The 18,398-nt window shown below is 37.6% G+C and overlaps 1 protein-coding gene across 1 annotated transcript in view; it reads left to right on the forward strand.

Annotated features, from left to right (window-relative positions):
• The window catches only part of tmprss15 (transmembrane serine protease 15), a 195,244-nt gene that overhangs the window by 61,488 nt on the left and 115,358 nt on the right, over positions 1–18,398 (forward strand). Inside the window, exons 8-10 of the mRNA XM_031896188.1 lie at positions 9,692–9,829; positions 16,441–16,590; positions 17,509–17,617. Of these exons, the coding sequence (XP_031752048.1) occupies positions 9,692–9,829; positions 16,441–16,590; positions 17,509–17,617 (397 nt within the window). The remainder of the gene's footprint in view (positions 1–9,691; positions 9,830–16,440; positions 16,591–17,508; positions 17,618–18,398) is intronic.

Below are 18,398 nucleotides of genomic sequence, written 5' to 3' on the forward strand. Positions count from 1 at the left end.
ATAGATAGATAGATAGATTGATAGATAGATAGATAGATAGATAGATAGATAGATGATAGATATATTCATAGATTGATAGATAGATAGATAGATGATAGATAGATGATAGATAGATGATAGATAGATAGATAGATAGATTTATAGATAGATGATAGATAGATGATAGATAGATGATAGATAGATAGATAGATTTATAGATAGATGATAGATAGATAGATAGATAGATAGATAGATAGACAGACAGATTTATAGATAGATGATAGATAGATGATAGATAGATGATAGATAGATAGATTTATAGATAGATAGATAGATAGATAGATAGACAGACAGATTTATAGATAGATGATAGATAGATGATAGATAGACAGACAGATTTATAGATAGATGATAGATAGATAGATAGATAGATAGATAGATAGATAGATAGATAGATAGCGAGACAGACAGATTTATAGATAGATAGATAGATAGATAGATAGATAGATAGATAGATAGATGATAGATAGATAGGTGATAGATAGATTATAGATTATAGAGGGATAGATGATGATAGATAGATAGATAGATAGATAGATAGATTATAGATAGATAGATAGATAGATAGATAGGTGATAGATAGATTATAGATTATAGAGGGATAGATGATGATAGATAGATAGATAGATAGATAGATGATAGATATGCATAATATTCATGTAAGCAAACATGGCAGTCACTACTGACCCACAAATACTATTTGATATATTATGCGTCAAAACTGTGACAAATCTGAAATAAAATCCCTATAGTTGCCAAGATCATGTAGAAGTCAATGGCAGGTGTGCTTTTTACAAATGGAAGATCATTCTTTGTGTTTTTCGTCTTTTTTTCTATTTTTTTGTTTGGGCTTTTTTTAAAAAGCCTGTTTTAATAAATCACTTAGCATTGATAGTTTTAGAGAAAATGAGTTTGTTTGTGGTTTCAGAAACCTCTAAAACAACGAAAATGAGAATATTGATAAATGGGCCTCTGTGTTGTGTTTGTTACTGAAAAATCAATGTGGAAGAGGTTCTACATCTGTATGGGCTACAAGCAATCTGCTGTACATTATTTCTCTCTTTGCATTATCTGCCCTTCCATAAATGTTTTCTTTGGGTTTTTTCCTCCAAGTCATTCTACCAGGGGCCAAAGAAAATGGTTCCACTCAGGAGGGTGTGGGGGGTAAGTGCTTGTCCAGTGATCAGTACATCCAAACCTTGAATTCATTCCCACCCGCCTACCCTCACTAGAAGATCTACCCTCACTAGAAGATCAGAACCAGGGGTACAAATCCGAGGGCACCGCTGACCTTCTGGCTCCTATGGTTCATTCTACTGCACATGATCATATAAATCTAAGACCAGGATAGATTTAAGATTAAATTGCTAACATGGCGTGGTCCTAATCAGCTTGCTTCATTAAAAATCAGTCTCTAAAGGTCCACCCAGGGGTTTTGCTGCCATGAGGCGAGTTTGCTTTAAGCGGCAGTGCCCGGCATGTTACCAAGGACGGCAAAAAGCCACTCCTGGTAACTTAAAGAGCCGAAACTCCGATTTTTAAATCTAAATTTCACCACTTCTAGTGCAGAGAGCACTATTGCACTCTTTGCACTAACAATGTGCACCCCCCATGCTTCCCTCTAATGCAAAAAAGCTAAGTGTGGGGGGAGCGGGGGAAGCATCAACTTGGCCGCCTCAGGTGGCCAGGACCCCTGAGGCAGCGCTAGGTCTACCACACCCCTAATGCATATGTGGGCTGGACAGAGAACTATCTTTAAACACTATATGTATTCCTCTTACTGCACATTAAAGCCAGCACTACACATTAGAACTGCTTTCAGCTAACCTATTGTTTCTCCTACTCCCATGTAACTGGAGGAGTCCCAAGCCGGACTTGGATTTCTTACTATTGAGTGCTATTCTGATACCTACTGGGAGCTGCTATCTTGCTCCCTTCCCATTGTTCTGCTGATTGGCTGCTGGGAGGGGGGGATATCCCTCCAACTTGCAGCACAACATGTCTATGCAATGTCATTTGAGTGATATCTGGTGCCAGTAACCAATCTTGAAGTTGATAATTGACCACTGGGAGGTTGTTATAAGAATCAAAATGGCTTCCATAAGAAAGACAGAATCTGCAAGCAAATATAGGAATATCATTCAAGAAGCAAGTGAATCAGAACATAATTATATATCAAATTTTCTATTTTTTATCTAAATATAAATGGCTTGAAATAATAAGCACAACAATCTTGAGCAGGGTTGGTTCCTGATTTCTAAGTCATGTTGAGCGAAACATACACTTTCAGTATTTGGTGAAAGTAGATATTATCTAATTCCTGAAGTTTTAATCTTTCCCCGTCTATAATACGATTCATCACTGCCACGATCAAATTACATTTAATCTCTTTAAATTTGCGAGATTTCCATCAGCAAGATAGCGCGCAGGCTGGACACGGCCGAAGATCATCGTACGAGCCGGTATTGCATCTGTCTACATAGTGATAGTACAAGTCACGTCAAATACATAACATTTTATATATGTATAAAAAAGAGATATCGTACAAGGATTGCTGCATCAATAAGATAATACAGAAGCGCCACTGCCTAAAGAGAACTTGATTGGTAGAATGAAATCAACTCTAGTAAATAGGAGGAAATTGTTAAAGTGAGAAAACAGCATATTTGTGAAAACTGCCAAGTATGTTCCTCACTCGGCATTAGACCTTTACATTTTATATCCCTAAAATGTTCTAAAACCAGAATGCATTCCCTTCTCCAAAATGTGATTCTAAATAGACCTCTGAGATATCTGCAAAAATGGAAAAGAACACCCGAAGGGTCTTTAAGAGCAAGGAGAACGTTGACTTATAAGTGCACAGCGTGCCCTCCAACCAGCTTTACTGACATGGAGAAGATGTATTCTGCAGCAATTTGGAAAAGTCATCAAGTTTAGAATGAAAAGGCCCTTACAGATGACCGGAAAAGGCTTTCTCCTACAGATCTGCTTTAGCTATAAAGAGAGCTGAGCAAATCAGAATGACATGATCAGTCATTTTGTAGGAATAAAAAATATTGTGGCTCTACAGTTTGGAATTTACAAGGTAATGCAAAATTGAAAGGCATTAAAAAAATAACTGTGCAAGTAATGGATGGTAGGAGATTGGTAATGTCATATATATTTTACATTATGGTAAAGACCATGTCCTATACATGCTTGAACTTTAGGCTGATATTACCAAAATGTTAACATTCACACTAAAGTAACCATATAGTTACATACATAGTTACATAGGGTTAAAAAAAGAATCCATCAAGTTCAACCCTACCAAATAAACCCAGCACCCACAAACCTATACTGACCTATATACTCACATACAGACCCACACTGACCTATCTATCCACTCACATACAGACCCATACTGACCTATCTATACACTCACATACAGACCCATACTGACCTATCTATCCACTCACATACAGACCCACACTGACCTATCTATCCACTCACATACAGACCCACACTGACCTATCTATCCACTCACATACAGACCCATACTGACCTATCTATCCACTCACATACAGACCCATACTGACCTATCTATCCACTCACATACAGACCCACACTGACCTATCTATCACTCACATACAGACCCACACTGACCTATCCACTCACATACAGACCCATACTGACCTACCTATCCACTCACATACAGACCCATACTGACCTATCTATACACTCACATACAGACCCATACTGACCTACACTCACATACAGACCCACACTGACCTATCCACTCACATACAGACTACTGAGACCCATACTGACCTATCTATACACTCACATACAGACCCACACTGACCTATCTATCCACTCACATACTGACCCACACCTATCTATCCACTCACATACAGACCCATACTGACCTATCTATCACTCACATACAGACCCATACTGACCTGACCCACACTGACCTATCTGATGACTATCTATCCACTCACATACAGACCCATACTGACCTATCTATCACTCACATACAGACCCACACTGACCTATCTATCCACTCACATACAGGACCCACACTGACCTATCTATCCACTCACATACAGACCCATACTGACCTATCCACTCACATACAGACCCATACTGACCTATCTATACACTCACATACAGACCCACACTGACCTATCTATCCACTCACATACAGACCCACACTGACTCACACATTTGACATCTCAGCTGCCAGCTTTAACAAAAGTACCTCATTCAATAGGACATCAGTGTAAAAAGAAATAAAAAAATATCCCTTGGCTATGAAACATTTGCTTGGGTGCTTAAGGCCACAACAGCGGTGAGCACCAAAAATACATAATTTATGGGAAAATGAAACATCCACTTTAGCAACTCAAACACAGCAATTACAGGCCAAGAATTGATTAGACAACAAAAAATGATCAGTTGAAAGCTGCTTAAAACGCAAGGAATGCATTGAACTGCAATACTTAATACTTTAAGTGCAGTAAAAGACAACGGGCTGCCAGAAAAACAAGGTAATTTTGTCCAGTAATAATTGACAGTGGAAACGAAGAAGCAAAAAGGCAGAATTTAAACATCTGTGATAATGTGTAAATATTGTGCCTTACAATAGTTAATCAGGATAAATTTAGGTGGAGAAAGGTCAGCATGAACTGTGTTTTCAGTACAGTACCACCTCCATGGCCCCAAGAAAGGTGGAGTTAAGTTTGCCCATTAGTCACTGAGGTTATTTTTAAGAGTAAGATAATGTTGGAATATGATGAAGATTTCTTAACAAGAATCTTAAGGATTGCCAACAAAAGAAACATTACCATCAGCCTGGGATTTTTCCATATTTTGGCTACTTTGTAATGCCCATAGTGGTAGTAACATACATAGTGGTAGTAACTGTACATACAGTAGTCATAAACAGGTATAGGTCAAACCAGATATTCAAAATACAAAAAAACAAGTGCTTAGGCAGGATCTGAGGCAGAAACCAGCAGAGGTACAATTCAAGAACTCAGCGTTAGGGGCACAAACCCCTAGACAGGTGTCTTAACATAAAGCCCACCAGCGCTGTACAGTAGAATACATTAATACAAACAGGGGGTTAATAAGATAATAATAGATAAATACAAAGTACAACAATAAATACAGATAGATACAAGATAAATACAGCTGCAACAAGTTAAGAGTCAAGGACACAAGAGGAAGGAGGTCCCTGCCCCGTAGAGCTTACAATCTATATGGCAGTGACTAGCATATAGAAAACAGAGGATCATTCTAGTCTCCTGGAACAAATCACCTATACATTGAATTAAACTGGATTTATTACATAGGTATGAGATCTGTTACACAGAAACCAATTATCCAGAAAACTCATAATTACTGTTAGGTCTTCTCCCACACCTTCTCCCACAGAGTCCATTTTAATCAAATAACTAGTTACTGCTCCTGGACAAACGTAGTGCCTTTCATTATATAAAAAAGTTTTAAAAGTTTTTTATAATTAGTCCACCCCTACTTGCGAGGCCGAAACATTGGCTCTTATGAAGGAAATCTTCTTATGAAGGACTTCTTTTTTTGTGTGCTATCCAAAACTCCTTTCTCTCTCTCTCTCTCTTTTTCTGTCTCTCTCTCTCTATATATATATATACATAGTTATATACTGTTTCTATATAGATGACTTTCATGAAGGGATGCTTTAGTAAGTAAGTTCACAACTAGCCTTCCCAAACACAAACTTTGCCCTCTGCCCACCTTTTTATACACAAGTTTGAGGGGTTTTTTAATTGACAATTTCAGGGAGCCAGGTGGATGGCATAAAAAGATGTAATGAGAAATATACAGTTCCATAAATACTCTATTTATTTTACACTGAGAGCAAAAAGAATTGTAACCATTTAATGGGAAAATACAAAGCTGTTTTTAGGAAAAGCTACTGCCTTCAAGTAATACGGCACCCAAGAGAGGTAATGCCTTATAACAGGACAATATTTCCTTCAGTTTAGAAGTGATCTGTAAGCCTTATTGTTTTTAGGTACAGTATATCAGAGAGGTCTCATTCTTGAATGTTTTCTATTAAAACCTGCTCTGGAAAAAGCTTATTCTTTGGGTTCACGGTGTTTACCATATACAGGACATTTATTTTTTTAACTACATTTATTAAGTAAAATGTAAAATTAACATAAAGTAACTCATAAGCCTGGGGATGTGTCTTCATATACAGACAAACATTCAATGGACCCTGTTTTACACACTTGACACTGATGTTCTCTTCTTTTTTGTCTATGCTTTAGATACATCAGTAGTGTTTAATCCAAACATGCTTCCCTTTAGTGAGGCATTTTGTTGCTTGTTTTTGTATTTTTTTTTTAAGTCAATGGCACTCTCATATCTGAAACTTGTGGTTAAAAAGAAACCCTAAAAACAAATATGGGTAGAAAGGCTATATTTTATATACAGGTATGGTACCTGATCCAGAATGCTTGGGACCTGGAGTTTTCCAGATAACAAGTCTCCCTGTAATTTAGATCTTCATTCCTCAAGTATACTATGGTATAATATAATAAGGATATTGGGCTAGGACAGGGATCCCCAACCTTTCTTACTCGTGAGCCACAGTCAAATGTAAAAAGACTTGGGGAGCAACACAAGCACCATAAAAGTTCATGGAGGAGCCAAATAAGGGCTGTGATTGGCTATTAGGGGCCTCTATGCACCCTATCAGCTTACAGGGGGCTTTATTTGGTAGTAAATCTTGTTTTTATTCAACCAAAACTTGCCCCCAAGTCAGGAATTCAAAAATAACTCCCTGGTTTGGGGGCACTGAGAGCAACATCCAAGGGGTTGGGGAGCAACATGTTGCCCCTGAGCCACTGGTTGGAGATCACTGGGCTAGGATATAATATTGGTTGAGTTCAAGTACAAAGTTTTATTTTATTATTACATAGAAAATATAAATAATTAATTACCTTCCTGTAATTTGAAACTTTCTGGATAACAGGTTTCAGGATCCCATACCTATACTAAACTTACTGTGCCAGCCTAAAGTTTCAGAATCTCTATAATAGTAATTATTCAGGCTTTTAAATGTTTCCACTAGGGTCACCATTTTGGATTTTGTGAGAAGTGTCAGTGACACTGCACATGCTCAGTGGGCTCCGGGCAGCTGTTGAGAAGCTAAGCTTAGGGGTCGTTGTAAATTATGAAGCAGGAAATGAGGTTTGTCTGTCACAGAAGCTGATGCTTGTGATGCAAATTGGGTTCTGAGCTGTAATGTAACACAATATATTGTAAGCCAGCGACTAAGCTCAGATAAGTGATAGCAGCCCAGAGCATGTCATGTGAATGAACAGAAAAGAAGATGGGGGGCTACTGGGGGCATATTCAGAGGGGCAGATCTTCCCTGCTAAAGGGCTGTGGGTGCCTTGGGCTGATGCAGAAGCCCCAAACATAATATACAACGTTTCTAAACGACTTCTTTGTTACCCTTTAGTTTTCATTTAAGTAAAGCCAAACACGCATTTCATGATAGTGTTATTACTGTCTGGTAAATAGATTATATATAGATTATGTTTATTTTTAATTAGTATGGCAGCTTTCAACCATGTTAATACAGCGATGGGAGCTGTTATCCAGAATACTCGGGACCTGGGTTTTCTAAATAAGAGGTCTTTCCATAATTTGGATCATAATACCTTAAGTCTGCTAAAAAATCATTTATACATTAAATAACAACCTGCTAGGATTGTTTTGCCTCTAGTAAGGACTAATATATATATATATATATATATAGTACTATATATATATATATATATTGTGTGTGTGTGTGAGTTATATCTAATTAATATATGTGTCACATGAGTTTGAAATCTCTAGTGATAAAAACAATTTCATTAAAAGTGTACATCATATTGCTAATGTGAATTAATCCTTTATATCTTAATATCACTAGCCAAAATAAACACAGGGGCTAGCTAAACCTAAATATAATTGAAAGTGAAGCAAAAGATATCATACCCTAAAGGGGAACATGATATATATTCAAAATGTCATAAGCTTAGTGGAGCTGACTTGCTGAACAGCATAGCCAATTCCAGAATCAGATAAATAAAGTGAATAAGTGCATAAATACAAATAAATATAGGGGAACTTAAAAAGATTAAAACCATAAGCCCTGTCCATAGCATGCTAAACATTACAGAGGGATCTCATATAGGAGGAATAATTCTCAGTAGCGCCAAACAGTATAAAGGTAATCAAGGTTAGTTATAAATAATGTATAGCACTCCATCGATAGTCAATCAGCTAAATTCATAAAAAACACGAGAGTGAGAACATTTCATTAAGGCCACGCGGGGCAATAGTGTCCAATCTCCGGATCCACCGGGCCTCCCTTTGTAAGAGTAATTTGGACCGATCTCCACCCCGTGTCGGTAGAGGAATGTGGTCAATTAAAATAGCCCTCAAAATAGCCCTCAACATATATATATATATGTAGCCCACTTTTTGGTTATTCTGTGCTGCTACCTGCTGATTACTGGTTCTTGGCGCTACAGGAGTCCTGAGCCCCCGCTTACTATGGGGGTTAATAAGGATTTCTCCCTTAAAGGCGTGCCTCCACCCAGGGATGGTGTTGTGGAACTATAATCCACCCCCTGGGAAATTAACAGTCTCTAGTACCTCTGCCTTGGATCCACACACAGCCCCCAGTACCTTGCCCCTCCCTGGGGTAGTAGCTTACCGGCAGGTAGGTGATCCTTGTGCAGGAAATAGTCAGATACACACGGAGTATGATGAATAAGATGAATCGTTTATTATATATATATATATATATATAATATATAATATATATATATATATATATATATAATATATATATATATATTGTAGTTAGGATCAAAAACAGTACTATTTAACTGTTACAGAAAAAAAGGAAATCATTTTTAGAAATATGAATTATTTGATTAAAATGGAGTCTATGGGAGATGATCCTCTCGTAATTCCAAGCTTTCGGGATAAAGGTTTTTGGGATAACGGATCCAATGCCTGTAAATGGAAACATGAAGTGAGTGGAGTATTTTAATGCAACCTATATACTATTTAACCATATAGTACATAGTCTAAATACAGTACATACATATAACTATATAGACACCTGTACATCCAAAATATTAGATTTATATTCAAATCTGTTATAGCTGCTAGAGAAACGCCTGTACCCGCTGAACTTGGCTGAATTATGACCTGAAGAATGATTGCGGCGATTGTTAACATCCACAATAATAACAGGGCTGCACAAATCTGTTGGGTAGCCTCGTACAATTAAACTGTATTCAGTTCATGATTAACAGTAGACTTTATTATTTACTGAACCTCAGGAAATTACATTGCCAGAGCAGTAATTAGTGAACTGTGGCAAGTTAAAAGGGCACCTTTTATATGGCTCAATTGAGAGATCCGTTGGAACACCTCTAATTGACTTTTTATATGGGAGAAAAAAAAGCTGCGTAATAAACAGTTTTAGGCAATTCGATTTTCATTTTTTTCCCCCCTAACAGTCTGTTCTGCAATTGAAGTGGCATTTATACTATTTATTGTAATTCATAAAATCCCTTAATTACCACTTGTTCTGTGTGTTTATTCCTAGCATCCCTCTGGGGAACAAATCCTGGGACCGTGCGAATATTTTCCAATCAGGCAACAGCTGAGTTTATAACGGATTATAGTAATAATCACAATGGATTTAAAGCGATATATGGCACATTTCTGAGCGACAATGTAACAAGTAAGTGTTGTGTAAAAGCCGATGAATAGACAGAGCTTTTTTTATTTTACTATGCCACAATGCATTTCATATACTGCTAATTAACCAAGATTAATGGAACCTACTCTAAATGATACAATGTAAATCTTTGTTGTATATAGATCAGTAAGAATAACCATTTGCTGTGTTAAAGAAACATTTAATATTGAAAAATAATAATGTACTTTTAGGGACCTAATAATAATAATATCTTTCTGTCATATGGGCCATATAGTTTGTACAGTATATATATATATATATATATATATATCAGTGGGGTTTCCCCTGCAGCCTTTCAGCTATTAGTGGGATGCTGGGTAATAGAGATCAACAACATCTGTTGGGCAACAGACATCTTATATCATATTTTATCATATGAAATATATTATCATATATAACACCGACATGCTTTCTATGGGTTACTTTTTATTTCTGAATTGCACAGTTTACATAGCAAATAATTTACTCTACCATTTCAAATGTTATTCTTGAACCAACAATTGTATTTTTAGCTGTAATATTGGTGTGTAGGCGCCATCTCAGTGCATTGTGCCTGAGTCTGAGCTTTCAGAAGGAGCCGGCGCTACACATTAGAACTGCTTTCAGCTAACCTATTGTTTCTCCTACTCCCATGTAACTGGAGGAGTCCCAAGCCGGACTTGGATTTCTTACTATTGAGTGCTATTCTGATATCTACTGGGAGCTGCTATCTTGCTCCATTCCCATTGTTCTGCTGATCGGCTGCTGGGAGGGAGGGGCTATCACTCCAACTTGCAGCTCAGCAGTAAAGTGTGACTGCAGTTTATCAGAGCACAAGAGCAAATTTTGTCACAGCAAATTTTTGGAGCAGTTTCACGAAAAAATTTGCCAATGGCACAACAAAAAATGTGCTCATCACTAGTGTTAAGGCAAGGTAGAAGGTAGGCTCAATTTCAAGCCTGGCAATGTGCCCCCTTTTGGCACAAAACACGTCAGGCTGTTCATGTTTGAAATGTTTTTTTCTTTAAATAAAAACAAACATGTTTTAATTGCACCACTTTTTGTTAATTGGTCCAGTTTTTATTGCCAGCCCTTTTCGCATTTATGGGGTAGTTTTGCTTAATGTGTCAGGGAAGGGTTATAAAGAGGGAAAACAAGTTGACTAGGGTTCAATTCAAGATTAGATTATATATAGGCAGTCTCTGCTGGGAGGTAAATGGGAATGAATTGTAAGAGTAGCTGGGAGCAATTGGCAGAACCAGGGCCACAAATTGGAATAGATAGGGGCTGATTTACTAATCCACGAATCCGAATCCCGAATGGGAAAAAAACGGATTAGAAACTAACATTTTGCGGCTTTTTCGGATTTTTTTTCGATTTTTTTCGCAGCCGTCGCGACTTATTCGTGAATTGTCGCTACTTTTCCGTAGCCGTTACGACTTGCGCGAATTGTTGCAACTTTTTCGTATTGAGCGCTAGTAAACGGCGGCCAAACCTTTCCGATTTTTTTGCGACGGCTACGAAAAAATCTCGACAATTCACGCAAGTCATAACGGCTACGAAAAAGTCGCGACAATTTATGAAAAAGTCACAACGGCGACGAAAAAATCGCAAAATACCGATTATTACGAAAAAAACGCATTCGGACGCTTTCGATCCGTTCGTGGATTAGTAAATCGGCCCCATAGAGTACAATACAAATAAAAGCAATTACGAAAAAAACGCATTCGGACGCTTTCGATCCGTTCGTGGATTAGTAAATCGGCCCCATAGAGTACAATACAAATAAAAGCAATAGCTATAGCTTATAGGATGAAGGTAAGAACAGAAGGCTGCAGAAACAGCAACACTGGTGACAATACCTTACACAAAATTATAAATATAGGAAGACATTGGTATCTGTCATGCAGCCCATGTTTAAGGCATATTTAGGTCATCAAATACATTTTGATCCCAATTCTCATCCTATTTGACTGTTAGCAGAGCCCCCTGAGGGTGCCAGCCCCAATGTCTGGGAACCATTGCTCTAATAAACATAAAATAACACAGCAGCATGAAAGCCTGGGCAAAAATAAATGGCATCATTAAAAAAAGAGGTTTTATATGAAAACTTTATCTCTTTAAAACAAGTGCAGGCCAATGAGGTGCCATGAACCCGCTGCCTTTCCTGCAAAGCCCAATCTCCGAGCGTGACCTCCGCTGGCTAGCAGCTTCCAAACAATGAATGTATTTTACTCCTCTACTTTGTTGAATAACTTTGCACATGAAAGAAAGCGCCTTTCAAATATCCATCATGTTTTATTTTGCCATATTCTCTCAAACACACTAAAACATTTGTCAGCAAATAAAAATCATTTTTTTTTTTTTTTACCTTCGAGGAGAATGGCCACCATTTATTTTCTAAATCTAAAATGACAAGCAGAGATTTTGAGATTTCAATAATAAAAGCAAAGCGTGACTGTCCAAATATAAAACGATATTGGAATTTTCCAGACTCTTCGAAACTGAAAAATTCACGGGCTTGCTAATGTAATATGTCTGGGGAATGTTTCTCCATAGTGTTTGGATTAACCCTGCTCTGTCCTGCAGGTTTTAAAGTTACGTATTGCTGGCATTCTCAGTAGTAATGAGCCAATGGGCAACGTCATGGGCAACAATTTTTTTGATGTGGGCGACAAATTTTTTTGTCCCATGTCTTGTTTCTTCCGCAGACGACAATTTTTTTTTGATGCGGAGGACAATTTTTGGGACGTGGGTGACAATTTTTCTGGACGCAGATGGCAATTTTTGTTTTTGACGCACGTCGAATTTTTCCACATCTATGGCGAAACACAGAGATTGGCCGCGAATCCATGCGTGACAAATTATTTTGCCCATCGCTAATTCTCAGGACAATGGGTTCCACGTCTGCACTCTTTGTTTTTAAGATTTGCGAAACGCGTATGTTGCGCGTGTGGTTTTGCCACGACTGTGCCTATTTTCCCACGACCATGCCCATTTTGACGCGACCACACCCATTTTGATGTAACTGCACCTGTTTTGATATGACCGCACCCAATTTGACGCGACCACTGCTTTTTTTTTGCCGACCGACTAATTTTTCCGTAGCGAATGTTCATGGAAGTTTCATGAACCAATTCGCCACTGCCGAATTGTGGAACTTTACTGCAAATCCATGTCTGCTGAAAAAAATTTTTTTGTCGTCCGTGTCTTTTTTGTTGCCTGCGTCTTTTTTTTTGGTCGCCCAGGGGGGGTTTTGTCACAGGCATTTTTTTTTACACGACTGCGCCCTTTTTGACATGACCGTGCCCAATTTGACGCGACCATGCCATTTTTTTACGTGCCCGCACCCAATTTGACACGCAACAGAATTTTTTTGATGCATTCCGAATTTTTCGGTGGTGAATTTTCACAGAAGTTCCTCGAAACAATTTGCCAATGGCGAAATGCGGAAACTTGCTGCGAATCCATGCCTGCCGAAAAAATTCGCTCATCACTAATCACTAATAGTTACCCCTATTTGAGTCAGATATAACGATCTAAATTATGAAATGACCCCTTTTCCAGAAGACCCCATGTCCCGAGCATTCTGTATAATGGGTTCCATATTTTGGAATTTTTGTCTTTAATAATTTGCATTTATGCTTTATTTAAAGGTTCTTAAGTGGGATACTTTCAGAGACAAAAATTATTTCATTGTATCATTTCATGTGCTAAAACTATATAGTAGAGTTAATAGAAATTCAAGTTTCAACCTTTTTTTTATATAGTGGGGCACTAAAGTTTGCATTGGTGTGTCATCTGTTATACACTTTATGGCTCCTAAAGTGCTTTTAAAACAAATACAGACCTACAGATTTATTCTTAGGAATACCATTAGAGTTGAAATATATGTACCTCCATAAAAGGTTAGAATAAACACCATTCAGCTGAGAGCAAAATGTGCTCCCAATAGTAACCGCTTTCTCTCTTCATTTTATTAGATACTGCATCGCCTTCTTATTAATAGATACAGCTTTATTTATTGCTTTATGGTTTTAAGGACTTGGAGTTAAAGGCTGATGGATAATAATCAGAACTAAAAGAACACCAAAATATAAACCCTTATTCTACTTAAATTGCTGAATGGGCAATATTCGAACATTAGAATTTTAAAATGTAGTTTGATAAACTATGAAGTTGATGAAGCTATAAAATAATAATATTTTTTTAATTGATTCATTTTTCTCTGTAATAATAAAACAGTACCTGTACTTGATCCCAACTAAGATATAATTACCCCTTATTGGGGGCAGAACAGCCCTATTGGGTTTATTTAATGGTTAAATGATTCCCTTTTCTCTGTAATAATAAAACAGTACCTGTACTTGATCCCAACTAAGATATAATTACCCCTTATTGGGGGCAGAACAGCCCTATTGGGTTTATTTAATGGTTAAATGATTCCCTTTTCTCTGTAATAATAAAACAGTACCTGTACTTGATCCCAACTAAGATATAATTACCCCTTATTGGGGGCAGAACAGCCCTATTGGGTTTATTTAATGGTTAAATGATTCCCTTTTCTCTGTAATAATAAAACAGTACCTGTACTTGATCCCAACTAAGATATAATTACCCCTTATTGGGGCAGAACAGCCCTATTGGGTTTATTTGATGTTTAAATGATTTTTAGGAGCCTTAAGGTGTGGAGAACCAAATTACAGCAAGACCAGTTATTCGGAAGACCCTGGGTCCTGAGCATTTTGGATAACAGGTCCCATACCTGTACGGTCAATCAGGAAACATATATAGGAATGATACTGCTGCTAATTACTTTCCAAATAAACATACGCCAACTGTCACCAACATATATATATTCCATACAGGAAAGTAAATAAATAGAAAAACAAAGACCCCAACAGGAACAGAAAAACTATTATATGACTACATTCACTAGTGATAAGTGGATCTATCCTATTTGATTTATATTCCGCATCAAAAAGCTGGCAATGTGATTTTTTATTTTTTCTTTAGTTTAAGTTTGGGTTTTTTTAAAGTTGGTAGCCTCATTGTCAAAATGACCTATTGAATTACCAGAGAGGAGCCTATGTGCAGAGTGAAACATACTGCTTTACAAAAACTGGGTTTTAACAAAAGATTTCATAATAAAAACAACAAGGACCCAACAGTAATGAGTATAAGGGGCAGCAAGAGATCAAAGTCCCAGTACAGGCAATTAGTCGGGGCAGGCAGCAAATAAAACACAATTCATGAAACAGGCAGTCAGGGCAGGTGGAAAACAAGCAGGATCCAATGGGTCAAAACCTGTTAGTCAGAACACAGGGGGCAAGGGCAGGGCAGGAACTGACTTCAGAATTCAGGATCAGCGTCAGACTGGGCCGCCGGGGGCTCCAGGGCAGCCCAGACCTGAACCCTCCAAGGCGCACCCAGGATCCGCCAGTTTCCTTCCCCCAATTTCCCCCAAGTTTCATTTAGGCACGCTTGGGGGAGGGGGTCGGAGGGTGTTGGGGACTCCTGTGGGGGGGTTGTGACGGTGACGGGGGCCATTGGAGGATGCAGGGGCCCCTGAGGCAGAAGCCCCGGTGGGCCCTGGTGCCCCTCAGTCTGACCCTGTTCAGGATACAGGAACTCGAAGCTTGAATAAAGCAAAAGAGTTCATGATATTTGTACTCATGCTGCCTAGTGTTTATTATTCCGCAACATATTCACAATATATATTAAGGACAGCACCCCTTATAGGTGCAGTATATTCTCTTTAGTGCAGTGAGTAGGGCTTCTGCCGAACATACGTTCTGTGTATTTTATCAATCACAAAAAAATCTATGTTTTTTGCTCTTTTTTCAGCTAAACAGGACAAACAGGGAACTAAAGCTCAATGTTTGGCCCTTGGCATGTAGATAATTAAAGTGCAAGTGCACAGATAACCAGAATTCTTTTATGCATGGGGGAGTATATGTGCCCTGGTAATCTAGTTATCTACCTTATAGGGACTAAACATGGAATTGATAACATTTCCCTATTTGCCCTACTTAGTCCAACCCAAGCCATACTCATTGTACTCATGAAAAAATGGGGCATACTGCCCCTTTAAATAATAAATAATTTTTATAATTGGCTTCATTCTAGAGAGTATATAGTTACTGTCGTGTTTTAACCCTTCAGTAACAAGGGTCTTTGTCAAGGAATCATGAAGCCAGCATACTTTAACTTTGGCGTGCCCTATTGAAATGTCAAATGTTGCAGGGTTCACTAAATACTACTAAAAATATAAAATTAGATAGAATTAGAGTACATTTGTCCTAAATTACAGATTTTTATCTCATGGCTTTCAGTAGCCCAACATTTTACATTAAAGCAAGTACTTTTGCATAATTTCAAGAATTTGACTCAATCCAAACCCTGTAAAATTCTCTGAAAATGGAGTAAGTAAATGCTGAATAATAACCTTGTCTGGATTGTCTGCTCTTGTTGCCAAAGTCTTCCAATATTATGTGCAAATATTTATATTTATTTTTGAAACATTATTTATTTATGCCCCTGTATACTGCTCCGTGCAATAATTTGGTGCTTTAGAAATGAAAACAATATTTTGTATCTTTCATTATTTCAAGATGAAGAGAAAATTAACTGTAATTTTGAAGATGGTTTTTGTTACTGGTTTCAAGAAATACAAGATTATGATGGTTGGGAACGGGTACATGGCCCAACTTATCCCCCTACATCTGGACCTAATGAAGATCATACATTTGGTAACTCTTCTGGTAAGCTTCATATATAAGTATGCTCCCAGTAATATTTGGAAATATACAAGTTAATAGTGCACAGGAAACAGTACACATTATATAATTTGTATGAAAATGTATCTGTGCTAAACAATTCATAATAGGGAATGCTGCACTCACAACTACTTGAACCCTTTCCCCTTTCCAGAAGACCAAAAAAGCAAGTATTCAAAATAAAGAAGCTCAAAAACAGCCCTGACTAGTATAATACTGTTAGAGATACACCAAGACAGCAGATCTTAATGTGCAAGCAATCTCATGCGGGCAGCTCAAATGTTCATATTTAGAAAAAGTATTTTTAAGATTCTGGTATTGAACATGACTTGAGTCACATAGGGGCCCTTATTCCCCTTCAAAGCCCAGACAGGGCTCATATAAACTAACTGTACGTATAGCCTTTGAAGGGCCACTTTATTTTTGAGTACTCTTTTTATGAGCAGAACTGATTCATACCTTTGATAAAAAGATAACCATTTTCAATGTAACTTAAATGATCTGATTTGTCGATTTCTGAGGTTGCGCAAATTGTAGCAAAAAAACCTGGCAAAAATCATGGTTTTCATCGTGGCCCAGCTGCTCTAGTGGGCTTCAACGAGCCAATGCGGTCTCCGATCCGACTGGATTTTGTAACCTGCCCGATCGATATCTGGCCAATTTCAGGCCAGATATCGGTCGGGCAGGCCCCTCGGTTCTTCCCCTACACGGGCCGATAAGTTGCCGAATCGGTCCAAGAGACCAATATCGGCAGCTATAATCGGCCTGTGTATGGGGACCTTTAGAGAGGCTGTGTCCAGCCAGAAAGGGACAATACAGTATCTTATCAAGTAAATAACTGCAAATCATCCCACAAAAGCCAACTTGTGTACTTAACCATTTACCAAAATGCATTTTCCATAGGTTATTATTTGACCCCAGGGATTCAAGTGATACCAGGGATATTAAAAAGTGTCCGTCTTCTAAGTCTCCCATTAAAAGAAAATTCCGTGCCGCTGTGTCTGAGTTTTTGGTAAGTTAAATAATATATCAAGCAAGTAGGAATCTAACACTGAGTTTAAATACTGACATTAGAAATATGATCATGTAGAAAGGTACGGAGAATGAGAACTGAATGAACATTTATATACAAAGTTAAATAGGTTGTTCAACCCTAATCAGCAAGGTAATTTCCTGAAACATCAAAGGAATAGGATTCTACATTTTTATTCTCTGTTTTTCATTAACATTTAATATTGCAGCTTCCATAATAATGAATTGTTGTATTTAACTGTAGTTCAAATAATCCTTTTGGCTTTATCACTTTTTGTCATATTTGGCTTTATCACTTTTGTTTTACAGAAGCTGAAAGGCATATTTATACAGGCATGGCCAAATGATGCTCTACTACAATTGTAATACAATAGCTTGTCATGCAGAATCACACTAGTTATAAAGTTGTGTTATAATAATAAGCAAATGTGTAAAAATGGCTCCAATGTTTTGCACAATACTTATCACCAATTGTCACACTAGATATGCCTTCTGAATTAGTCCTGTTCAGTTGGTTACTATTGGGTGTGCTCTAGATAGGTAAAAATTCAGCTTTATTTGTAAGGAGTATGGGAAATCATAATAAAGGGATACAAAATATTTTTTATGAACACAGTTTTGTGTAGTTAATTTTACACTAAAATGCATACATTCCTGTGTTAAGATCTAAATGAACACAGTTTTGTGTAGTTAATTTTACACCAAAATGCATACATTCCTGTGTAAAGGCTTTGTATGACCTATTTGTGAATGTGGATTTA

This window comes from Xenopus tropicalis, chromosome 2 (genome assembly GCF_000004195.4).
Source record: "Xenopus tropicalis strain Nigerian chromosome 2, UCB_Xtro_10.0, whole genome shotgun sequence".
In the NCBI taxonomy this organism is placed as follows: domain Eukaryota; kingdom Metazoa; phylum Chordata; class Amphibia; order Anura; family Pipidae; genus Xenopus; species Xenopus tropicalis.